The 26,747-nt window shown below is 39.0% G+C and overlaps 1 protein-coding gene across 1 annotated transcript; it reads right to left on the bottom strand.

Annotated features, from left to right (window-relative positions):
- On the bottom strand, positions 1 to 26,747 carry LOC309796385 (uncharacterized protein CXorf58; the record flags this gene model as incomplete). Its single annotated transcript, XM_082609421.1, has 9 exons — positions 26,584 to 26,747; positions 23,205 to 23,340; positions 22,106 to 22,205; positions 18,876 to 18,970; positions 18,351 to 18,462; positions 8,009 to 8,140; positions 3,045 to 3,274; positions 731 to 893; positions 1 to 177 (listed from the first exon to the last, which is right to left on the bottom strand). Exons 2-9 carry the CDS (start codon positions 23,318 to 23,320, stop codon positions 1 to 3), a joined length of 1,125 nt encoding a protein of 374 aa, XP_082465547.1. The 5' UTR covers positions 23,321 to 23,340; positions 26,584 to 26,747.

The raw sequence follows: 26,747 nt of genomic DNA, 5'->3' as shown, positions 1-26,747 counted from the left end.
TTAACATGATGGAGAATTATTAATATACAAGTCTTGACACCAGGCAAATAATTCCTTTTCCTCTTTTTCCAATTCGTCATCTGACATGAGTTCATTAACTTTTACAATGTCAAAGTATGGGGTGGAGAAGACCATCGTCTCTTTTTGCTTTGTACCTGGTGTGTCCATTTTCGGTTCCTAGGTAGAATTATAAATAAAAGCAGAAAGTGTTTTATATTTGGTTTTTACTATTTTATGTTTTTTATATTTGACGGTTCACACTTAGCCTCATGTCAAAAATATATATAGCAAATTTTTTTAAAATTACAAAGTAAAACATGAATACATGTTCATTGTAAATATTCCTGCAATGTAGTATACTGAAGCCAACTTTCCACACTACAGCTCTTAATAAGTGTAAATAGAAATGACTTCCACTTTGAGAAAAGCACCATTAGCGATGTGCTGAATCAGCAGTGCCAATATACAGAAACAATAGGGTTTTTGCCAACTCATGCTCATGTAGAGTCAAAATGGCTGGTATTTATCAGAATAGCTACTCATATTGTTTAAGAATTTTTAAAATATGCGTTACCAAGAGGAATGTAGCTTTATACTATCCAAGGTATATACCAAATGTATGTGTTTCATCCTTGAACTTGTAGATTAGGAAAATTCTACTTAAGGAAGTAGAATTACTTACAGTTTGAATACTGTCCAAAACAATGAATTCAGTACAAGTTAAACTTACAGTCCCCGCAGAAACAATTTTTTCTTTAGCCATCTTATAAGCTTTTTTCATTTTTTCAACTTTCATTTGAGCTTGCTCGGATCGACGACCCAGATATTTAATTTGACTTCGCTGTTGGTAGGGCCGATATAAAGTTTGAAGACTTGATAAGGATGAAGGGCACCTAGAAAATATTTGTAGTATAGACAGAAAAATTGCACAAAATAAAATTTTAAATTTAAGCAAGTTCCAAATTTTATTAAAGCATCCTCTGGTAAATATATCCTAAACCTCAGTGATTGGAACAATACTGCACGTAAGTTTTTAGGCCAAAGTTATCATTTCTGCTTGAGTTACATAGCATAGCTCTTTGCCACTTATGAAGGTATACAGATGATGTTTACAACAATGATAATGAAAATTATAAAATGTTATATCAATTTAAAATCAGTCTTCCTGGAAAATACCGTGTAGTAGCCATTTGAATCTTTTTAAAAGATATACTATATACTAACACCAAAAAGTATTAAATTTCATAATGGCTGAAACAAGTTGTTTTTATCAGTGCTGGGACCAGACACAGTTGGTGCCATGCTCAGAGTCCCCTTGGCCATAGTACACACTGGCCTCACTTAGCCTGAGAGCTTTCTTATGAAAACAAGAGCCCGTGTGCAGGGAAAGGGCCCCAGAATTAATACCTCCCCTCCTAAGCTACCCTTAACCAGTGACTGATGGGTGTTGGTGTATAAATATCCCAACTCCCTTCCCCTCTGTGGGATAACTTGAGTTGTGTGTTCTACACTGGCTAGGACATTCCCAGGAGAGATTAAGCTCCAGTTACCCACAGTGACAACCTGCTTGCTAACATACACTGTTTTGGCTGCCTGCTCTTCCCTATTTTACTTCTCTACCCCTCTCATCAGTGGTTCCTGGGATCACTTCCCAAATAAACTACTCATACTCAAATACTTACCTCAGGGTTTGCTTCTGGGAGATCCCAAACTTTGAACTGCCTTCAAAGGAGCCTTTAAGAAAGTACTTTTCCCTCTTCAGTTGATTTAGAATTTGGCTACTTATTTGGTTATTTAAGTGACTCATTCTAGGATAATCAGTAGCATGAGTCTAAATAGCAGGGAGCCTACAGTTATATATGGTGGCAGAGAAAATTACATCATTTATTTGACCTTGGTGGTAACAGAGTTAAGTTCCATATTCAGTGCTTAGACAGATGAGTTAGAGAAAATCTATTTCATGATGACAGACTGCGCCCTACACTGGGCCATCTGCCTGGCAAATGTATAGCCTTGATCATAAAATAAATGGGCTAAATTATGTTATTGGGTCAGCACCCACTCATCTCTACTCCTGAAAAAAGAAACAACCAGTGTGTTTGCCTGACAGTGGGTCACCAGTGTCTTTTCATGTACTAAAGGAGTATTTTTCATTTCAGATATGACTGTGTGAAAATAGACTACCAACAGGTCCTCTTCAGTCTTATTATCTCTTTCTTTTTCTTAAGAAAAAAAGCTTAATTGGTAAATAAGATGGGCTAGGTGAGACTTGGTAATGGAAAGAAAAAAGGAAGATAACTGGTGCAGTCATAGTCTGTCCATGTTGTTTCAAATCATAATACAGTCTATTTTGCTACAACATGTTCTTTTATAATGTGAAGTGGCGCACATGTTATTGGTAAAGAAGGGAATAATGTCACCGTAATTTATATGCCATTTATCCTCTGCAAAGGGAGCCAGAATATCAAGACTAGAATTATAACCTTCAGCGGAAAAGGAAAAAGTTCTCCTCTGTGCAGCATGGGCAAAGGGAGCCCTTTTGGCTGCATTCATGAAAACAAGAATGAGCACCAGCACCTAGGGCTCTCTCCCCAGAGAGGCACTCCCCCGCACACACACACAATCCACCCTTACTGCCCTCTTCCCTATTCCCTGCCTTGAGCCGTTCATGGTTCTTGGCAGGTCACACTGCCTCTCATGTCCACTTAAAAGGCCATCACATTGGCCCAGGGCTCCACTTCCATCTGCACTGTCTCGGTGCCCACTAGCTGCTCTAATGAAAGAGTCACCAGCATTTTCACTCTATTGTGCATTTTTTATATTTGCTGTGGCGGCCTGTCTGGTGGTACAAGGTATCTTCCCAGGTACCAATTGTCCTTTTTGTTAGTGCTCTGTTTGCAAAGTTGCATAAGTCTTGAGCAATCTGCCCCAACCCCTTTTTCCCCATATGCTCTGTTATTATTTTTCGTGAGCTATTTGGCAGAATGTGAACATTTCCAGAAATGCCCCTAGTATTGTAACCCCAGTGAAGGATCACTTTTTACCTAACTTGAGAAACAATCCGTAGCTGGTGCTGACGCATCTCTTCTGTTTTTGGTCTTTGTAATAGATACTTCATTTCTTTTTTTAGACGGTTTGAGATTATTCCAGACTCTGCATAATCAACTATGTCATACATTATCATTGTCCTGGGAATGTTTTCGAGATTTAATCTTCGCCAGTAGTTATTTCTGCCACCAGAAGATGCAGGGATCTCATCCAGAAGACTGGAATACTATATGGAAAAAACAACTAAGCATGATTGGCTGTGGTGTTCTCGAATGTTTTTAGACACATTTCCCAAGGAGCCACTCAAATGTTACTTCATGCAAAAGCATTCCTTGATCCCGTCTCTGAACTGTATTGGTATCTCTCTTCTATGACTCTTATTACTACTTGATGTTCTAGCTATGTGTGTATGTTTTAGCTCCCCTACTGTGACAAGGCAGGATCCTTGTCACACAGTATCATGCACATAGTACCACGCTCATTAAATATTTATTTAATGCATAAACACTAAATCTTTAAGACAAATATAACTCAGATAAATTAAACTCAGGATGGGCCTGAAAATTGAAAATAGCTATGTGATCTACATACCTGGCAATGCTTATTCCTGACATGCTTGCATTGAAAGGACATTTGCACAAACCTTTTTAGAAATAATTAGTTCACCTCTGGCGCTAAGTGGCAAATTTCACTATTTTCATTTGGAGTATTTGTAGAAATCCCACTTTTCTTTTCTTTTTTTTTTTTTTTTGTGGTACGCGGGCCTCTCACTGCTGTGGCCTCTCCCGCTGCGGAGCACAGGCTCCGGACACGCAGGCTCAGCGGCCATGGCTCACGGGACCAGCCGCTCCGCGGCATGTGGGATCTTCCCAGACCGGGGCACGAACCCGCGTCCCCTGCATCGGCAGGCGGACTCTCAACCACTGCGCCACCAGGGAAGCCCTCTTTTTTTTAAAATTTAAAATATCAAATTAGGAATTTAAAAATGTAAATATATATAATGAATTCAACCTTATAAATGTTCATTTAAGAGATAGGAATAGGGCAGGAGGAGCTACAATCCTGGCATTTAGGGTATAACACACGTACACTCTCTCTCCCTCTTGTGCTCTCGCACTCACACACATACAGGCAGTGCTCCCTTTGTATCATTTAGGCATGCATGAATTTCAGTCAATCACCACCATTCAGTCAAATAAGCTCAGTCCTTCAATAACACAGTTTAAATTTCAGTTACCACAGTATAACTGAGTTAAATGCATAAAGTACAAACTCTGCTGCTAGCTCTTCAGTCCATAGATTACTACATAAATAATAGATGTGCATGGTGATAGATGACAAATCACGTCAGTTCTTTTGAAGTGTGTCAGTGATTGGTCACTGTAGATCTGCTTTTTAGTTCACTCACAGACAGCAAAGTGTGTAATTGTGTTACCTCTTTGTCTCCCAGTGATGAACCCATGTGACATTTTACAAATAAAGATAATCAAAAGAGGGAAAGGTCAAACAAAGAAACAAAAAGTGGTAAAGCTGGAAGTGAAATTCAAATCAAATGTAAATAGAGTTCTAGAAGAAATCGGTGACCATGGGGATGCTGACACTGCCATCATTCAAGACACTGCAGCGAGGCTGCTAGAGGAATTTGGTGAAGGTGAACTTATCAACATAAATGGGGAAAATGGCACTGCTGAAAAGGGTAAAGTTTTCTCAGAGGAAGTAATGTTGGCAAAAAAGAAACTTCATATTAAAGGAGCTCTGAAACACTTCATAACATTTAAAGTACAAAGGATAGGGAATTCCTTGGCAGTCCGATGGTTATGACTCGATGCCCTTACTCCCAGGGCCCTGGGTTTGATCCTTGGTGAGGGAACTAAGATCCTGCAAGCTGCGTGGTGTGGCCAATAAAAGTACAAAGGATAAAATGTTGGTGGGTGATCCAAACTTAGAAAGGAGTATGACAATTTGCCAGGGCATAGAGAAGATGCTCACTCCTATTGTAAATTATATGAGAACAAGAAGGTAAGCACTGTTTAAACTACTCTTGATAAAACGATTTTTTTTACAGATTTATTGAGATTCACATCTCATATAATTCACCCATTTAAAGTATATAATTCAATAGTTTCTAGTATAGTCACAGTTGATATGCTTTTTACAAAGAAATAAAACATTTTAAATTCTGAATGTTTCTAATGTTTTAAATTATAGTGTACTAAATAAATGTTTTGCTTTTTCCCATTTTCCTATATATTTATAACAGAGAGTAAGAGAGTTTTTAATGTTTTGATAAGATTTTTTAAAGGCACGGAACAATCATGATTTTTCCCATTGATGATTAAGTTTGCTCTGCATGGTTTCAGCTTGCACAGTCCTTTTTATGGCCCTGCACTACCATGCAAAGTGAGGACTGCCTGTATATTTTATTTCCTGACAGTGGAATGGTAAAATGGGTAAACATCTCAGAACTGTCAATGATCTGCTCTGCACCTATTAGCTATAGGACCTTGAGTAAGTTTTTAAAAATCTCATTAAGCTCCATTTTTCTCATCTCTTAAAGGTCACATAATTTACAAACTTGAAGATTAAAGGAGATAATATGCATTTAAAGAGCTAAAAACGATGCTGTGTCCATAAAGAGCTCAATAAATGTCAGCAATCATCAGATCTCTCTCTTCCAATATGTCTATCTGGGAACTTCTTTCTATGACACCAATCCTTGGCATAGGGACAATCTGGAAGTATGCCACCCATGTCCTTAGCAAAGATAGCTGACATCCCCAAGCTCTACTTATTTCCTGGTTCAGTCCACGAATCTTCTAGGTTAAGGCTCTAAAAGAAAGATAACACAATTGGGAGTCTCTAAAGCACCGCATTAATTTCATGTTTCACATGCAAGCAACTGGGTGAACAGTTAAGGCCATATATTATTATTATTATTATTATGAGCTAGAATTTTGGGATCCCTTGTTTCTTTAGAACTTATAAAAACAGGGGTAATAATAGTACCTGCTTCTTAGGGTTGTTATGAGAATAAAAGGAGTTGTTATTACACCAGCATTTGCTATTATTACTATTCAGGTATCTAGTTTAAGTTCCCTGATTCAGCACTGCTGTCCAACCAGTTATGCAAACCAGAAACCTAGAAGCCATGTTGGACACCTTCCTTTAGCTTACCTCTCTGTCCCCAAGGCCCACTGCTTTTACTCTCTAGTTATCTCTTGCATCTCCAGCCTCACAGCCCTAAACCAAGATACCACCATCTCTCCTAAAATATTGCTGGAACCTCCAAACTAGAAGGAGGCTCTTGCTGTCTTCTAATCCCTTATCTATAATACATTGCAGCCAGATGGATCTCTTCACATATTAGATTAGGTCACCGCATTTCCCGAAACACTGCACCAGCTTCTCATTGCACACAGAATCAAGGAAAAAAATAAACACCTTACTATGGTCAAAAGCCCTGCATCGGGCTTCCCTGGTGGTGCAGTGGTTGAGAGTCTGCCTGCCAATGCAGGGGACACGGGTTCGTGCCCCGGTCCGGGAGGATCCCACGTGCCGCAGAACGGCTGGGCCCGTGAGCCATGGCCGTTGGGCCTGTGCGTCCAGAGCCTGTGCTCCGCAGCGGGACAGGCCACAGCAGTGAGAGGCCCACGTACCACACACAAAAAAAGCCCTTCATCATGATCTCTTACCAGCCCTCTAGCCTGACTGCATACCACACCTTCCGTGCTCTCCTTTCTCCAGGCCCACAAAACTGCTTTCATGCCCTGCAGTTTGTCCTGCCACAGAGCCTTTGCCTGGGGTGCACCACCCGTTCAGCCGCAGACCGAGGCTGTGACACATTGTTGATTGCCTGCCTATCACCCATTTCCCTCTTCTCCCTTACTTATGAAGCCCTGATTTTTTTTTCACATATGGAACAGACATATGGTTTGGGAAGGAACGCCCCAGCACATGAACCATGATTGTTCTAAGTCAATCATGGGAAACGATCCCATTTCCCTTTACAGTGATTGGTTTAGGGGGAGCATGTGATCCAGTTCTGACCAATGGGACCTGAGAGGAAGTCTGTTAGGGGCTTCTGGGAAAGATTTTTCTTCTTGAGATTTAAAGAAAAAGATGCTGAGTCCTCTTCTTCCTGCCTTTGAACGTAGTTGAGAATGTGATAGTCATCTTGTTACTATGTGAAGGAAGCTGAGAGGACTGTAGAGAAGCTGACCAACAACCCTGATATCCTTTAGCTGCGACACTAGCTATCCCAGGATGCACCTGTCCCTAACATGGGACAATGTCCTTTATTGTTCAAGCCTCTTGTGGTTAGGGATATTCTGTTCCTTGTAGCAGAAAGCATCGAAACAATAATAGACCCCTTCCCTACTAGGTCAAATCCCCGTCATGTACTCTTTTTAGCACCATGTATTTATTATCGATTTTTTTATTGAGATAAAATTCACATAATATAAAATTTACCATTTTAAAGTATAAAATTCAGTGGGTTTTTTTTAGTAAATTCACAATATCTATCACTACTAATTCCAAAATGTTTCCATCACCCCTGAAAAAAACCCTACTTTCCTTAACTATCACTCCCCAGACACAAAAAGCCACATATTATATGATTCCATTAATAGGAAACATCCAGAACAGGCAAATTCAGAGAGACAGAAAGCAGATTAGTGGCTGATAGGGGCTGGAGTGACAGAGGAATGGGGAGTGACTGCTTAATGGATGTGAGGTTTCCTTCGGGGTGACAAAAAGTTTCTTAAACTAGACGGTAGTGATGTTTGCACAACACTGTGAAGGTACTTAATGCCACTGAATTGTACACTTTAAAATGGTACATTTTATATTGTGTGTATTTCACCACAGTAAACTGATACATGATTCTTTCTTCCTGGAGGATAGGGTCACAAGGCTTATTTTGTTGTTTGTTTTCAATACCCAAATATAAATTCCTTACTTGCATGTAATCTTTCAGGGTGACAATATCTATTTCATCAGTTATTTTGAACTTCTGGAAAAGACGTTCATCTTCCATAATTTGATGATAAAATTTCTTTTTGCCCATTATTTTACAAGCATCAACCACAGCCTATAAAGAGGAAAAAAAATACTTTTAAAATAGTAGTATAATAGCAATAACTATCAGCACACACTTTACATATTTTTTGAGACAAATACATCAAATATTGTTCCTTTCTTCTAGTAGCTTGCTATTCAATAAAAAGACTGTATTTACAAAGAAAAGATTATATAGATATATAGATTTTTAAACCACTTAAAATTTGTTTCCATAACCATATCTAAATAGTTTTAAAATGTAGCTAGAGGAATAGGGAGTCCACAATCCTCAGAGGACATTGTTTTCCTTTAAAAAACAAAACAAACCGCTAACGTGATTCATGCTGTCAATGCAGAGAAAGCTTATCTGGTTATTAAACAGGTTGCCCTAGGAACCGCAATGAAAGGTACTGGGGCCAGCTCTCTTTTATGTGGTTGTTAATACCTCGCCCTCAAATGGAAACATGTACGTTTCAGAGGGCTGAGACCTCCCTCTCCTTTAGGCCTTTCTCAGTAAGTAGCAAAAGAGTAGCAAACAAAGGTTTTTTTTCCTCTCACAAATGTCAACATTTTCTACTCAAGGAAAGCACCTGAGAGGGCAGAGACAGAAGAATCACAGAAAACATGGAGGCTCGCATCCAGTCTGGCTGTATTTGCACCACACCCTTCCACGTATACCTATCCTTGTGCTAAAAGCTACATACATCGACTGTGAATAGAGAATTAAGTGCTTCCCCACCCTCCTTCCCACCCCCGTAAGTATGTGCTGACTATTCTAATACATATTTATATTACATATCTGTGCTTCTGGCCACAAAGGTTATGCTTATGTGAAGGGAGTCTGGCGTAGATGAAAATTCAAGTATCATTTGATTCCAGATCAGTTTCTTTTTTCCTTTGTATCTCAGAATGTGATACTGTGAAAGTATGGGAACTCTGTATTTTAATGCTGATATAAAACTATAGAATAGTGGTTGAGACAGGACTAAAACTCGGAATCTCTGTTTTTACTTAACACGCAAAATAATAGCAAGCCTTAATGTACTTCTTATTCCAGTTCTCACTTTTGTTATCCAGAATATTTCCTATTTATTTCTTTATTTAAATTCCAAAGCTTAGAACACAGACACATAGGGAAAGTGAAAGAAAATATTCAAATGGTTGTAGTTTGATTCCTAATGCACTAAATCGAAGGGCCAGAAACAGTTTACTAAAAATGTGATGGAACCTTCCTTTAGGCAGATCATTTTGGCTTTCCGTTTCATTAGTTTCTTTAAACACCATGCATCTAAAGAAAAGGCAGTATTGGCACGTATCTCCATTATGCTTTCTTGCAATTTATTTCCTGTGGGTTCTAATTAACCATCCCCACAGTGACACTAAAGGTGAAAGCAAATAGTTGTACGCTGAACAGGTCTGAAAACCATATGATTTCTGCCTTGAGGATTTCTTTAGATATAACTCTATTTTACTAGCTCAAGTTACTTAGAAAAGGTATTTCTTGTCAGTTCCTACTCCACTCCACTCAGCCACCACCACCAATCTCTCCAAGCCCCAGTTTCCTTATTCATACAGTGCCTCAGCTGTGTGGCTCAGGTGTGTCAAGCCCATCCCAGTCTCTCAGCCAAAAAAACCCCACTCCTGGCAGCACAGGGCAGGCTTGTTGCCCACTTGTGACAGGGGTTTGAAAAAAGTTTGCCCTCCAGTGGTCAAGATGTTCTTTCTCAGACGTTGGCCGTGTATGGCCAGATTCAGGAAAGTCCTTCTGGATAGGAAGGGATGGGAATAAAGAGCCCAGCCCCAGGAGAAGGGGAAGGGTGAAAACTAGGCAACGATTCCAGGTGAGCAGCCAATCAGACTAGGATTCAAGAGGAAAGTTCCATTCTTGGTGGGCGACTCAAAGGGTCAGAGGCGCGCATCTCTAAATTTGACTCCCCGCCTGATAGCTAGCATCACTCCCCCACAGCCCTGCGGCTACCTGCTGGGCAAGATCTACAGTTAGGCTTGTCAAGCGGAAATATGGAGAAGTGAAGTCTCAGTTTTGGCCCGGACGAGCCTCTCCAAGTTCCAGCTTCCACACAGGCAAAATGGGAATGACATGTACCTCATCAAAGTTATCAGGGGGCCATATAAGAGAATGTATTTAGCAGGGTTCCTGACACAGAAGTAGTTAAGAGCATGGGCTCTGGAGTCAGGCTCACTGGGTCTTGGTGTCAGTTCCTTCACTTTGTAGTTGTGAGACCTTAGGCAAGTTATTTAGTCTTTTTAAAATGGAGACAATAACAGAATCTACATTCTAGAGTTTATGAGAAATAAATGATAATGCACATTAAATGTTTAACATCATATTTGGTAGTGCTCAATAAGGGCAGCTATTACTAATAATGTTTTTCCTTTTTCCATAAATGCCCAATCCTCAAAAAGAACAGGGATCTTCAATTTAAAATAACAATTACTGGATGTTAATGTTTAAGAATTGTCAATTACCCAGAGGTGTCCAGGTCATGGGGGAGGGCACCTTTAGGACAGTGCTTGTCAGACTATAATGTGCCTAGGATCATCTGGGGGTCTGGTTAAAATGCATAGGCTAATTTAGTGGGTGTGAGGTGGGGCCTGAGAGCCTGCATTTCTAATAAGCTCCAGGGGATGCCATTGCTGCAGGTCTGCAGACCACACTTTGTTTATTTTATTTTTTATTTATTTAAAACAATTTTTGTTTAAAAATTTTTTTTTTATTTTTATCTTTGCAGACCACACTTTGAGTAGCAAGGCTTTAGGATATTCTAAATATAGTTGGTGGACTACAATAGTGACAACCCTCTTTAAATAAGCATAGCTCTGAAACTAGATCATCAAAGTAGGTAACTGAATTGAGATCTCTTTTTTATACACATGTCTATCCAATTGTTCTAGCACCATTTAAACTGCCTTCACACCTTTGATGAAAAGCAACTGATCATATATGTGTGGGTCTATTTCTGAACTGTCTGTTCTATTTCATTGATCTACATGTTTGCCTTTTTGCCATCACTACACTGTTGGGATTACTATAGCGTTTTTTTTTCTCTATATTTCCACTCAACTTTTATGTATTTTTTTCTTATTAGTCATCAACTTTATACACATTAGTGTATCCATGTCAATCCCAATCTCCCAATTCATCCCACCACCCCCACCCCTAGCCGCTTTCCCCCCTTGGTGTCCATACGTTTTTTCTCTACTTCTGTTTCTCAATTTCTGCTCTGCAAACCAGTTCATCTGTACCATTTTCTAGGTTCCACATATATGCATTAATGTACAATATTTGTTTTTCTCTTTCAGACTTCTCTCACTCTGTATGACAGTCTCTACATGCATCCACGTCTCTACAAATGACCCAATTTCGTTCCTTTTTATGGCTGAGTAATATTACATTGTATATATGTACCACATCTTTATCCATTCGTCTGTCGATGGGCACTTAGGTTGCTTCCATGACCTGACTATTGTAAATAGTGCTGCAGTGAACATTGGGGTGCATTTGTCTTTTTGAATTATGGTTTTCTCTGGGTATATGCCCAGTAGTGTAATTGTTGGGTCATATGGTAATTCTATTTTTAGTTTTTTAAGGAACCTCCATACTGTTCTCCATAGTGGCTGTATCAATTTACATTCCTACCAACAGTGCAAGAGGGTTCCCTTTTCTCCACACCCTCTCCAGCATTTATTGTTTGTATATTTTCTGATGATGCCCATTCTAACTGGTGTGAGGTGATACCTCATTGTAGTTTTGATTTGCATTTCTCTAATAAGTAGTGATGTTGAGCAGCTTTTCATGTGCTTCTCGGCCATCTGTATGTCTTCTTTGGAGAAATGTCTATTTAGGTCTTCTGCCCATTTTGGGATTGGGTTTTTTATTTTTATAAGACTGAGCTGCATGAGCTGTTTATATATTTTGCAGATTAATCCTTTGTCCATTGACTCATTTGCAAATATTTTCTCCCATTCTGAGGGTTGTCTTTTTGTCTTGTTTATGGTTTCCTTTGCTGTGCAAAAGCTTTTAAGTTTCATTGGGTCCCATTTGTTTATTTTTGTTTTTATTTCCATTACTGTAGGAGGTGGATCAAAAAATATCTTGCTGTGATTTATGTCAAAGAGTGTTCTTCCTGTGTTTTCCTCTAAGAGTTTTATAGTGCCCGGTCTTAAATTTAGGTCTCTAATCCATTTTGAGTTTATTTTTGTGTATGGTGTTAGGGAGTGTTCTAATTTCATTCTTTTACATGTAGCTGTCCAGTTTTCCCAGCACCACTTATTGAAGAGGCTGCCTTTTCTCCATTGTATATTCTTGCCTCCTTTGTCATAGATTAGTTGACCATAGGTGTGTGGGTTTATCTCTGGGCTTTCTATCCTGTTCCATTGATCTATATTTCTGTTTCTGTGCCAGTACAATATTGTCTTGATTACTGTAGCTTTGTAGTATGGTCTGAAGTCAGGGAGTCTGATTCCTCCACCTCCGTTTTTTTCCCTCAAGACTGCTTTGGCTATTCAGGGTCTTTTGTGTCTCCATACAAATTTTAAGATTCTTTGATCTAGTTCTGCAAAAAATGCCATTGGTAATTTGATAGGGATTGCATTGAATCTATAGATTGCTTTGGGTAGTATAGCCATTTTCACAATATTGATTCTTCCAATCCAAGAACACGGTATATATCTCTTCATCTGTTGGTATCATCTTTAATTTCTTTCATCAGTGTCTTATAGTTTTCGGCATACAGGTCTTTTGTCTCTCTAGGTAGGTTTATTCCTAAGTATTTTATTCTTTTTGTTGCAATGGTAAATGGGAGTGTTTTCTTAGTTTCACTTTCAGATTTTTCATCATTAGTGTATGCAAGGGATTTCTGTGCATTAATTTTGTATCGGGCAACTTTACCAAATTCATTGATTAGCTCTAGTAGTTTTCTGGTGGCATCTTTAGGATTCTCTATGTACAGTATCATGTCATCTGCAAACCGTGACAGTTTTCTTCTTCTTTTCCAATTTGTATTCCGTTTATTTCTTTTTCTTCTCTGATTGCCGTGGCTAGGACTTCCAAAGCTATGTTGAATAATAGTGGTGAGAGTGGACATCCTTGTCTTGTTCCTGATCTTAGAGGAAATGCTTTTAGTTTTTCACCATTGAGAATGATGTTTGCTGTGGGTTTGTCATATATGGCCTTTATTATGTTGAGGTAGGTTCCCTCTATGCCCACTTTCTGGAGAGTTTTTATCATAAATGGGTGTTGAATTTTGTCAAAAGCTTTTTCTGCATCTATTGAGATGATCATATGGTTTTTCTTCTTCAGTTTGTTAATATGGTGTATCACATTAATTGATTTGCGTATATTGAAGAATCCTTGCATCCCTGGGATAAATCCCACTTGATCATGGTGTATGATCCTTTTAATGTGTTGTTGGATTCAGTCTGCTAGTATTTTGTTGAGGATTTTTGCACCTATATTCATCAGTGATATTGGTCTGTAATTTTCCTTTTTTGTAGTATCTTTGTCTGGTTTTGGTGTCAGGGTGATGGTGGCCTCATAGAATGAGTTTGGGAGTGTTCCTTCCTCTGCAATTTTTTGGAAGAGTTTGAGAAGGAGTAGTGTTAGCTCTTCTCTAAATGTTTGATAGAATTCACCTGTGAAGCCAACTGGTCCTGGACTTTTGTTTGTTGGAAGATTTTTAATCACAGTTTCAATTTCATCACTTGTGATTGGTCAGTTCATATTTTCTATTTCTTCTTGGTTCAGTCTTGGAAGGTTATACCTGTCTCAGAATTTGTCCATTTCTTCTAGGTTGTCCATTTTATTGGCATAGAGTTGCTTGTAGTAGTCTCTTAGGATGCTTTGTATTTCTGCGGTGTCTGTTGTAACTTCTCCTTTTTCATTTCTAATTTTATTGATTTGAGTCCTCTCCCTCTTTTTCTTAATGAGTCTGGCTAAAGGTTTATCAATTTTGTTTATCTTCTCAAAGAACCAGCTTTTAGTTTTATTGATCTTTGCTATTGTTTTCTTTGTTTCTATTTCATTTATTTCTGCTCTGATCGTTATGATTTCTTTCCTTCTGCTAACTCTGGGTTTTGTTTGTTCTTCTTTCTCTAGTTCCTTTAGGTGTAAGGTTAGATTGTTTATTTGAGATTTTTCTAGTTTCTTGAGATAGGCTTGTATAGCTGTAAACTTCCTTCTTAGAACTGCTTTTGCTGCATCCCATGGGTTTTGGATCGTTGTGTTTTCATTGTCATTGGTCTCTAGGTATTTTTTAATTTCCTCTTTGATTTCTTCAGTGATCTCTTGGTTATTTAGTAACATATTATTTAGCCTCCATGTGTTTGTGTTTGTGTTTCCCTGTAATTGATTTCTAATCTCATAGCGTTTTGGTCAGAAAATATGCTTGATATGATTTCAATTTTCTTAAATTCACTGAGGCTTGATTTGTGATCCAAGATGTGATCTATCCTGGGGAATGTTCCATGCACACTTGAGAAGAAAGTGTAATCTGCTGTTTTTGGATGGAATGTCCTATAAATATCAATTAAATCTATCTGGTTTATTGTATCATTTAAAGCTTGTGTTTCCTTATTAATTTTCATTTTGGATGAGTTGTCCATTGGTGTAAGTGAGGTGTTAAAGCCCCCTACTGTTATTGTGTTACTGTTGATTTCCTGTTTTATAGCTGTTAGCAGTTGCCTTATGTATTGAGGTGTTCCTATGTTGGGTGCATATATAATTGTTATATCTTCTTCTTGGATTGATCCCTTGATCATTATGTAGTGTCCCTCCTTATCTCTTGTAGCAGTCTTTATTTTAAAGTCTATTTTATCTGATAGGAGTGTTGCTACTCCAGCTTTCTTTTGATTTCCATTTGCATGGAATATCTTTTTCCATCCCCTCACTTTCAGTCTGTATGTGTCCCTAGGTCTGAAGTGGGTCTCTTGTAGACAGCATATATATGGGTCTTGTTTTTGTATCCATTCAGCAAGCCTGTGTCTTTTGGTTGGAGTATTTAATGCATTCACGTTTAAGGTAATTATCGATATGTATGTTCCTATGACCATTTTCTTAATTGTTATGGGTTTGTTTTTGTAGGTCCTTTTCCTCTCTTGTGTTTCCCACTTAGAGAAGTTCCTTTAGCATTTGTTGTAGAGCTGGTTTGGTGGTGCTGAATTCTCTTAGCTTTTGCTTGTCTGTAAAGCTTTTGATTTCTTCATCAAATCTGAATGAGATCCTTGCTGGGTAGAGTGACCTTGGTTGTAGGTTCTTCCCTTTCATCACTTTAAGTATATCATGCCACTCCCTTCCGGCTTGTAGAGTTTCTGCTGAGAAATCAGCTGTTAACCTTATGGGAGTTCCCTTGTACGTTATTTGTCATTTTTCCCTTGCTGCTTTCAATAATTTTTCTTTGTCTTTAATTTTTGCCAATTTGATTACTATGCGTCTCAGCGTGTTTCTCCTTGTGTTTATCCTGTATGGGACTCTGCGCTTCCTGGACTTGGGTGGCTATTTCTTTTCCCATGTTAGGGAAGTTTTCAACTATAATCTCTTCAAATATTTTCTCAGGTCCTCTCTCTCTCTCTTCTCCTTCTGGGACCCCTATAATGCGAATGTTGTTCTGTTTAATGTTGTCCCCGAGGTCTCTTAGACTGTTTTAATTTCTTTTCATTTTTTTTTCTTTATTCTGTTCTGCAGCAGTGAATTCCACCATTCTGTCTTCCAGGTCACTTATCCGTTCTTCTGCCTCAGTTATTCTGCTATTGATTCCTTCTAGTGTAGTTTTCATTTCAGTTATTGTATTGTTCATCTCTGGTTGTTTGTTCTTTAATTCTAGATCTTTGTTAAACATTTCTTGCATCTTCTCGATCTTTGCCTCCATTCTTTTTCGTAGGTCCTGGATCATCTTCACTACCATTATTCTGAATTCTTTTTCTGGAAGATTGCCTATCTGTGTTTCATTTAGTTGTTTTTCTGGGGTTTTATCTTGTTCCTTCATCTGGTACATAGCCCTCTGCCTTTTCATCTTGTCTATCTTTCTGTGAATGTGGTTTTTGTTCCAAGGCTGCAGGATTGTAGTTCTTCTTGCTTCTGCTGTCTGCCCTCTACTATAGCATTTTAAGTCTTGGAATCAGGTAGTGTAAATAGTCTAATTTCGTTCTTCTTCTCCAAAGTTGTTCAGGCTATTCTACATCCTTTCACTTGTTTTTGCTTTTGTGTGTGTGTGTTTGTAAGTACATGAGAAATGCTGTTGGAAAATGATAAGGAAATGAAACTAGAATTGGATATAAGAGCGAGGGAAAAGATGGAACCAAAAAGAATTGGTGAAACTCCCCTCCTTCATAAATGAACTTAGATTAAACATCTGAATGGACTACAACTGACCTATTTCTTTCACATGGAGAAATAAATAAACAGTAAAGTTGTATCAGTTTGCTAAAGACACAGTGTCTACATTCAAAGAGCAAAAAAGTTGAGTGAACTTAAAGTGAGAAAATTTCCATCTCTACAGGCTTTCTATTAACTATGAATTCAAGTATTGCCAGAGTTTGTTTTCAACCTGAACTAAAGGAAAAAGGAATCCTAAACTGTTCTCTCCAAGTTGGGTATGTTCTGATCATTTAAAACCCCTTATAATGTTTAGTGAAAAACTCAAGCTGAATAGTATAATCACATTTTAAAAATAAGAATGAAAAATTTTAAAATATATTTAAATAAAAAAATATTTTTATGGAAAAATATGTGCAATAATATGTGTATTTTTATGGAAAAATATGAAGGATACACAACAAACTATTAACAGTGATCACCCAAGGTGAATGAAAGTTGCAGCACAAAGAAGAAAGGCATAAAGGCATATTTTCCTTTTTAAAAAAATCTCTGTGCTATTTCCTTTTTTTAACAGCTACTTTGTAATTAAAATAAAATTTAAGTTATTATACAGCATTTTAATGAATTGTGATAAATACACAGTGCTTTCCAGTCATGGCCTCTAAGGTTCTCATTTGCTCCAGCCTGGGCATAGCAGGGTCTGCCAGGAGCTGTCTTGGGAAAATTTCAGTTCCTAAAAAAGCCCCATTATATAACCTCAGAAAAGCAACAGTTGGTGACAACAGTTGATGACATAGGGACAACTATAAGCTTATTCTGTAGATAAATGTGGCATGAATTTATCTCTGGAATGGAGAATAAACATCTACTTTCCCATTTGAAGTCATTCTATATAAATGAACAAATATTAATGTTTCTGAAACACCATATTCCACATGAAACCACTAGTCCTTTTGATACATTTCTGAAACCAAGCTAAATTTTCTCTGATATTGCCTGAGAAGACATAGAAAAGCAGTCTCTTTTCCTTTTCTAATATTCTTCAGAGAATAAATGCTGCACATGCTGGATCTGGTCAGAAACTGCCAGGCTGTGTGGTCCTCTATCCTGAACATATGCCATTACTGATGATTTCAGGTGGGTCATACTTTTCATGTAAGATATTTCCAGAAGGCTACAAGAAAACAACCTTTGATAAGTGGTTTATAAAAGGCTAAATATGAGAATGTACACATTTTTCTCAACTGTAGTCATATATAAGGGTCAAAGGAATAAAACCTATGCTGTAGATCCTCACTATTAAAAATGTGGTACATGGATCAGCAGCAGTGGCAGCTGCTGGGAGCTGGGTAGAAATGCAGAATCTCAGGACCCGTCCCAGATTTACTGAATCAAAAACTGCATTTGAATAAGATCCTCAGGTGAGTCCTATGCTGTAGACACAATTATGATGAATATTCACGAAAGTTAAAAGTATGAGAACTCATGTAAAAAAGGATAAACATTTTAAAAGTTCCTTTTCAATACTCTAGCACACTTTTTCTAAACATGCTACCAGAATCAAAGAAACAATGATAAAATACCATTAAAACAAAATTGCATCAAATGTTCTGCATAATTAAAAAGCCCTGACCAATAGGCCACTGTAATTCATTATTAACAAACAAAAATTTTCATACAAAGAAAACTGATGGGTATTTTTTAGGGCCTTATATAAGAAATTCATTCCAAATATTTTTTTAGCTAATAAACAGAGACACTTTGAAACATGATGCTTAAAAAAATACTACCTGCCTGGTGGGCTGTTTAATGGTGAAATAACATAGTTTGTACACTTTGAATGCAATTCAGATACCGCATAGATGTTAAGAAGCTAAATTAACACAAACTCTACATCATGAAACATCACCTCACTTGACGGCTTTAATAAATTTTTTCCACTGAAATACTTGTAACCAAGGCCTTCAGTATGAAGAAAAATTTTAAACACAATGAAAGGTGGAAATGTTTCGCCACTAAATCTGAAATAAAGACCAAAATTAGTAATTTGGCATCAGGTTTGGAGCTGTTACTTCTCCTCCTTGCACTTAAGATCATTCACATAGTTTTTTGCATGCAGGGTAAAGGCTATACCAGAGCATAAAAAGAACTGGTAATGAAATGGATCACAGAGTATGAAAGAGCCACGCTTTGGCATGTGTGCTCATAGTTATTCTCATATGTGGGTCAGACTGAACACATCATGAGAGATGAGAGCTACTCTTAAGGCAACTTTTGGCCCAAGAGTCATGCCTCAGTTTCTTCACATAATAAATGTAAATAAGAACAACACATTTACTTTGTAATTACATATGAGGACTTAAGAAAATAAATTTCTAAGATTCCTTCACATTAACGAAGTACTGCTTGAAATAAATCAGCATAAAAACATTACCTGAATCTAACTTTACACTTCATGCAAGGATCTTTAACAAGCTCAGCTTCTAAAGGGCTCACTTTCTTCAAAATTTCATGTGTCACATGATGTTCCTGAAATAGATGATGGTGCTATAAATGGAATGTGGTACCCTGCCCAGACACAATCTATTGAAAATAACAGCGGGGGCATGGCAAAGTGACAGTACACCAGAAAAACGGAGCTGGAGGAATCAGGCTCCCTGACTTCAGGCTAAACTACAAAGCTACAGTAATCAAGACAGTATGGTACTGGCACAAAAACAGAAATATAGATCAATGGAACAGGATAGAAAGCCCAGAGATAAACCCACACACATATGGTCACCTTATCTTTGATAAAGGAGGCAAGAATATACAATGGAGAAAAGAGAGCCTCTTCAATAAGTGGTGCTGGGAAAACTGGACAGCTACATGTAAAGAATGAAATTAGAACACTCCCTAACACCATACACAAAAATAAACTCAAAATGGATTAAAGACCTAAATGTAAGGCCAGACACCATCAAACTCTCAGAGGAAAACACAGGCAGAACACTCCGTGACATAAATCACAGCAAGATCCTTTTTGACCCACCTCCTAGAGAAATGGAAATAAAAACAAAAATAAACACATGGGACCTAATGAAACTTAAAAGCTTTTGCACAGCAAAGGAAATCATAAACAAGACGAAAAGACAATCCTCAGAATGGGAGAAAATATTTGCAAATGAAGCAACTGACAAAGGATTAATCTCCAAAATTTACAAGCAGCTCATGCAGCTCAATATCAAAAAAGCAAACAACCCAATCCAAAAATGGGCAGAAGACCTAAATAGACATTTCTCCAAAGAAGATTTACAGATTGCCAACAAACACATGAAAGAATGCTCAACATCATTAATCATTAGAGAAATACAAATCAAAACTGCAATGAGGTATCATCTCACACAGGGCAGAATGGCCATCATCAAAAAATCTACCAACAATAAATGCTGGAGAGGGTGGGGAGAAAAGAGAATCCTCTTGCACTGTTGGTGGGGTAAATTGATACAGCCACTATGGAGAATAGTATGGAGGTTCCTTAAAAAACTAAAAATAGAACTACCATACGACCCAGCAATCCCACTACTGGGCGTATACCCTGAGAAAACCATAATTCAAAAAGAGTCATGTAGGGCTTCCCTGGTGGCGCAGTGGTTGAGAGTCCGCCTGCCGATGCAGAGAACGAGGGTTCGTGCCCCAGTCCGGGAAGATCCTACCTGCCGCGGAGCAGCTGGGTCCGTGGGCCATGGCCGCTGAGCCTGCGCGTCCCGAGCCTGTGCTCCGCAACGGGAGAGGCCACAACAGTGAGAGGCCCACGTACCACAAAAAAAAAAAAAAAAAAAAAAAAAAAGAGTCATGTACCACAGTGTTCATTGCAGCTCTATTTACAATAGCCAGGACACGGAAGCAACCTAAATGTCCATCGACAGATGAATGGATAAAGAAGATGTGGCACATATATACAATGGAATACTACTTAGCCATAAAAAGGAACAAAATTGAGTTATTCATAGTGAGGTGGATGGACCTAGAGTCTGTCATACAGAGTGAAGTAAGTCAGAAAGAGAAAAACAAATACCGTATGCTAACACTCATACATGGAATCTAAAAAAAAAAAAAAAGAAAATGGTCATGAAGAACCTAGGGGCAAGACGGGGCTAAAGATGCAGACCTACTAGAGAATGGACTTGAGGACACAGGGAGGGGGAAGGGTAAGCTGGGACAAAGTGAGAGAGTGGTAGTGTTTATATGGACATATATACACTACCAAATGTAAAATAGCTCGCTAGTGGGAAGCAGTCGCATAGCACAGGGAGATCAGCTCAGTGGTTTGTGACCAGCTAGAAGGGTGGGATAGGGAGGGTGGGAGGGAGGGAGACACAAGAAGGAAAAAAATTTTTTTTAAATAAGTAAATTTAAAAAATAAATAAAGCAATGGGTCTGTGGGTCAGACGGTGAAAAAGTGTACACATTTCTCAGAGTTTATCAGTTTTTTCAGAGCTGCTAAAATTCGCTTAATGTGACTATTACTAATTATAGATTACTGTAATCACAGGTGATTTTATCAGGAGAATATTTAGTACTATATGAAAGAAGACTTAATACTCCGCCAGCGTTGCCAGAGTTGTTTCTTTGGGGAGTGGGGGGATGTGCACCTTTTTGTTCGTTTCTTTGTTTTTATTCAAATAGGACTATATTATTCATAATGTTCTGCACTTGCCTTTTCACTAATGAGATATTTTAGCTATCTTTCTATTGCAGAATCATATGCAAGGCTGCAAGTCTTAACAGTATGAAAGCACCAACATTTATTTAACCAGTGTCCTATCGATGGACATTATAGGGTTTACTTTCTTTGCTGTTACAAGCAATACTGCAGTGAAACTGTACATAGATTGTAGAATGGATTCCTACAAGTGAAATTGCTGGGTGGAAGGCAAAGGCACTTTTTTTTTTTTTTTTGCGGTAGGGGGGCCTCTCACTGCTGTGGCCTCTCCCATCGCGGAGCACAGGCTCCGGACGCGCAGGCCCAGCGGCCATGGCTCACGGGTCCAGCCGCTCCGCGGCATGTGGGATCTTCCCGGACCGGGGCACGAACCCGCGTCCCCTGCATCGGCAGGCGGACTCTCAACCACTGCGCCACCAGGGAAGCCCCAAAGGCACTTTTAATTCAGAGATTTTTAGTGCTAGAAGATCACTGTCTCACATCTTCAAATAAGAAATAGATTTTAAAAAAATCATATTGGTTTCAGAAAAAGACACAGTAGTTACCCATGTTAAAAGTAAATCCAGGGCTTCCCTGGTGGCGTAGTGGTTGAGAGTCCACCTGCCAATGCAGGGGGCGTGGGTTCGTGCCCCGGTCCAGGAAGATCCCACATGCCGCGGAGCGGCTGGGCCCGTGAGCCATGGCCACTGAGCCTGCGCATCCGGACCCTGTGCTCCGCAACGGGAGAGGCCACAGCAGCGAGAGGCCCGCGTACCGAAAAAAAAAAAAAAAAAAAAAAAGTAAATCCAGAAATATTCATTTAGGGTCAACCAAAGAAGAAATCCCATAACCCCATGCAATATTATTAGATTCAAATAGAAGAGATTTTAAAAGGTTATATATTCTTTCTTTATGTAACACACCTTTTACCTTGATAAGTAATTATATCTGTCAGAGCAAACAAAAAGCAAAATACATACCGCTGCACAAATTGTACGCTTAAGGAGTTGAAACATTGATTTGTCGAGATGAGATAACCACGCTCTCTGTATCGTGTGAGCTGAAATATCTTTATTATTTCTGAGAGGAAAAAAAAGAGCTTAAGATTTGTGAAGTATGAATTTCATTTTCCTAAAATCTTGGGGAACTCTGGATTTATGCTTCCTCCTCTTGCATCTCCCCATCCTCCACCCTAAGACTGACCTAATGAGGAACATTTGGATGTGGTAATTAGAACTGGTCATCTGCAGAATCTAGTCAGAATGAGGATATGAAATGCTTGAGAATATTTCCCTTGAGATTAAAAAAATCCTGGCTAAAACTTTATCATCAAAAAATGTGCTTTCTAAAAACATCCATGACCTAAAATGATTCCATTATGGTTCTTAAAAACACTGTCCAACTAGTTCAAGTGCTAAGAAAATAGAATGTAGAATAGTTGAAGTTACGGTAGGCCCAATTTTCTTCTGGGAGCGGATGACCATGCCCTAGAAAAAGAAACTCCCTTCTCTGATCTTTGTTTGAACCAGGCTCATCCCAGTCAGGTCAGAGCATTATTCTACTTTAGATCATGTCCCAGCACTGGCAGATAAAAGGGATCTCACTCTCCAAGAACTGCCCCCCCAACCCCATCATTACCCCTCACAGGGCTACAGAGAGAGGTAGGTACTCCTGTATAATGCCACTGTTGACTGGCAAAGTGCAGACTACAAGATGTAGAGTAGAAAAGGCCTGAAGTATGGAAACAAACCCTTGAATACCAGCTGATGCCACTTATTAGCTGTTTAACCTTCTGCAAATCACTTACCTTCCTCCAGTTGCTACTTCCTCACTTATAAAATGTAATAACAAGACTGCATCACAGGGTTGTGTCAGGATCAAAGAGATGTGTGTTAACATGCTTTGTCAATTATGAAATACTATAATTATAATAATTATTATTCAATTCACAAGTAATTTTAAAACACACAAAAAACCTCTAATTTACAAAACAAGAAGTGTTTGACGTTAGCTGGGTAAATACCATGCGGAAACTGTCCAGTTGTGGAAGATGATACCAGGAGAAAGATGGCTACTTACTGTTGTTTTCCCTTTGTCTTTACAGTATTTGACAAATGTACTTTGTGACCTTTTCCCAAGCGTGGACTATCTGATTTTGGGACACCAGTAACAGATGTCTTTGGGGAATGACTCATTTTCCTCACAATGAAGTACTCTGAAATACATAAATTAAACATTGAGGTCACAATCTATGTTATTACACTGTTTGGATGAGACTCAAGTGCCATTATAATTGTTGTGCTAATTCCAGAACCCCTGAAAAAGGAAGGTTTCATAGATCTCTTTTTTTGTTGTTTTGAGTCACGAGTAACACTTTTTTTCTTTTTTTTTTTTTTTACCATCTTTATTGGAGTATAATTGCTTTACAATGGTGTGTTAGTTTCTGCTTTATAACAAAATGAATCAGTTATACATATACATATGTTCTGATATTTCTTCCCTCTTGCGTCTCCCTCCCACCCTCCTTATCCCACCCCTCTAGGTGGTCACAAAGCACCGAGCTGATCTCCCTGTGCTATGCAGCAGCTTCCCACTAGCTATCTATTTTACATTTGGTAGTGTATATAAGTCCATGCCACTCTCTCACTTCCTCCCAGCTTACCCTTCCCCCTCCCCGTGTCCTCAAGTCCATTCTCTATGTCTGCGTCTTTATTCCTAGATCTCTTAATGTTGCTTACATTCTTTGTGTACTACAAATATTATGAGGTATATGGGAAAGACAAGTGGATCTATCCATAGCCTTCTAACTGGTCTCCCTGTCTGCAGTCTCTTCCATCCTCCACACTGCAGCTGGAGTTAACTTTTCAGAGCAATCACTCTTCAACTTAAAATCTTTCAGGGACACCTCATTTCCTCCAAGCTAAAGTCCAGACTCCTTAGAATTGCATTCAACTCTTTTCACAATCCAGTTCCATTCTTTCTCAAATCTCAAAATATCAACTTTCCACTAGCATTCCTCTCTATACTCTGTGAGAACAAGAACTTCTTGCCAAAATCAATGTTCTATGACTCTGTGCTGCTGATCATGCCATTTCCTCTACCTGGAATGACTTCCTGCCACCAGCAAACATCAATTCATCCTTCAAGACCCCAGCTAATTGATGCCTCTTCTCTGAAGTTTTCCACTGTCTTTTTTCCAGAACTACTGACTACTGTCTCCAAGGTCCCATAATACTGTATATGTTTTTCTTTTACAGTACTTCTCGTATTGCATCATAATTTGGTTTCTTGGCTGTCACCCCAACAAGCTTGTTCAAGGCAGGAGGCATCTTGCTAACTATGGAATCCCCAGTGACTATCAGGGTGGAGGGTTTTTACATGCTTTCTAAAAACTTTTCATCCTGGTTTTACCATGGAATAGCTGTGAGACTTTGGGCGAGTCCTTTAACCTTTTAGAAGCTCAGTTCCCTCCCTGGTAAAGTGAGAGGACGTGTAATAAGTGATCTGATTTCATCTCTGATTTTCTATTCTTTGACACATTACTCCAATTTGGAAGCAGCTGCCAAATTCTTAGTCGCTGCTTAGTATCTTGTACTAAACCAGGTCCTCTTTATCTTTTCTTTTGGTGCCATGGACCCCTGTGGACAAACTCCTTCTACGAACTATGTTTTTTAAGACACATAACATAAACTATATGGGATTACAAAAGACTCCAATTTTATTGAAATCATTGTCAAAACATTTTCAAAAACAAAATTATAGAAATGTGTCTTCTTTATGCATTAAATAATACGACAGTGCTAATAATCACTGTACTTGTGAAGTGGTAATGAGCAGAAACGATATTTCAAGAAATCTGCCGTGACTGTAACATGATATGAAAATACCGTGCTTTCTATGGATGACAAAGTCACAGGTGCTGCTGATACTACTGTGGTTTGTTACCTACACTATAACTGAAAGAAATGCTAAAGTTCAGTTAGACGTTAGTGAAAATAAAGTTGCAATTTTTCCCCAAGTTCATGTACCCCCTAAATTAAGAATTCCTGCCCTAATTTATCACGTATAAGTCACACTTTTATATACATGTGACATTCCATTACTGATGCAGAGCCTTCAGAGTCTCCTTAATATTTCTCCTTAGGGATGGAGATATGGATGGCTTGGAATACACTAGTCTCTCGAGAAAGAGAAAAGCATTCCTTAATATCCAGGAGCTGGGGCTTCCCTGGTGGCGCAGTGGTTAAGAATCCACCTGCCAGTGCAGGGGACACGGGTTCAAGCCCTGGTCCAGGAAGATCCCACATGCCACAGGGCAACTAAGCCCATGCACCACAACTACTGAGCCTATGATCTAGAGCCCGCAAGCCACAACTACTGAGCCCGTATGCCACAACTACTGAAGCCCGTGTGCCTAGAGCCCGTGCTCCGCAACAAGAGAAGCCACCGCAATGAGAAGCCTGCGCACCGCAACGAAGAGTAGCCCCTGCTCACCACAACTAGAGAAAAGCCCGTGTGCAGCAATGAAGACCCAATGCAGCCATAAATAAATAAGTAAATAAATAAATCTATATATAAAAAAAAATATGCAGGAGCTGGCCTGGCACTCACAGCTGGACTTTAGTGTTAACCCTGGCTTCCCAACACCACCGAACCCAGAGCAAAGCTCTGCTTCCTTGAACCCGCCCCCAAATCACCCAACCAAAGCCCAAATCCTAGAATAAATCTTTCTAACACCTTCTTACTGAGATGCCCCACTATTTCCCAAGGTGTGCGTTTTCCTAGCAGCAACAAGAAAAAAACCCAACTTGTTCAACTACAGATGTGTTCCTAGTGGTCTTTGGCTGGAGGGCAGTGACACAGCACCACAGAAATCCCCCAAATCTTCTGGATGCCTGCCTGGATGGGCTTATACTTGCTATAGGGTTAGAATATAAGATACAGAATGAAATATGAAACACAACCCCATTATGAGCCACTGTAACAACTGTTTAGGTGAGATCACAGGCTTTAAAGGCCGACAACTTAAATTTGGATCCAGACTTCCCACTTTCCTTCTGTGTGGCCTTGTACATATTACTTGTCTGTGCCTCAGTTTCTTCATCTATTAGATGGGAAGTAATAATCGTGCCCACCTACTTGGGTTGCTGGAAAGAGAAGACGACTATGTATAAGGAGTTTAGGTCAGAGCCTGGCATATAGTAAACGCTATTGGTGGTTGCTACTCTTGTTAATAAGATAATTATTGTCATTATTACTTATTTCTACTAGTATTAAGGGACAAACATTTGATTCCCAGTGAGGGACAGAAGCTTAAGTATTTTCAAGAGGAAAAAAAAATGTCAGGTCTTTCGAGATTAAAGGACGTGGCAAATTAGTTTAAATTTAAAATCTTAGAAATGTCCAGCCCAGAGTAAAACAACAACAACAACAACAAAATCCCCACAAAACTAAAAACCTTTTGTGAGGTAAATCCAGGCCCCAGAGGTCGGCGGCTGCGGCTGCTAGGCTTTCGAAGCCGCCCGAGGCCTGCCGAGCGCCCCCGCCCGGCGGCCTCCGCACACAAGATTCTCAGCCCACACCACTGAGCGCCCAATCGCAATGGCGAAGGCCCATTCCCAG

The sequence above is a fragment of the Mesoplodon mirus genome (assembly GCF_964341445.2).
Source record: "Mesoplodon mirus genome assembly, chromosome: X".
Classification (NCBI taxonomy): domain Eukaryota; kingdom Metazoa; phylum Chordata; class Mammalia; order Artiodactyla; family Ziphiidae; genus Mesoplodon; species Mesoplodon mirus.
Note: the sequence above shows the minus strand (reverse complement) of the source record. Positions and strands in the feature narration are given on the sequence as shown.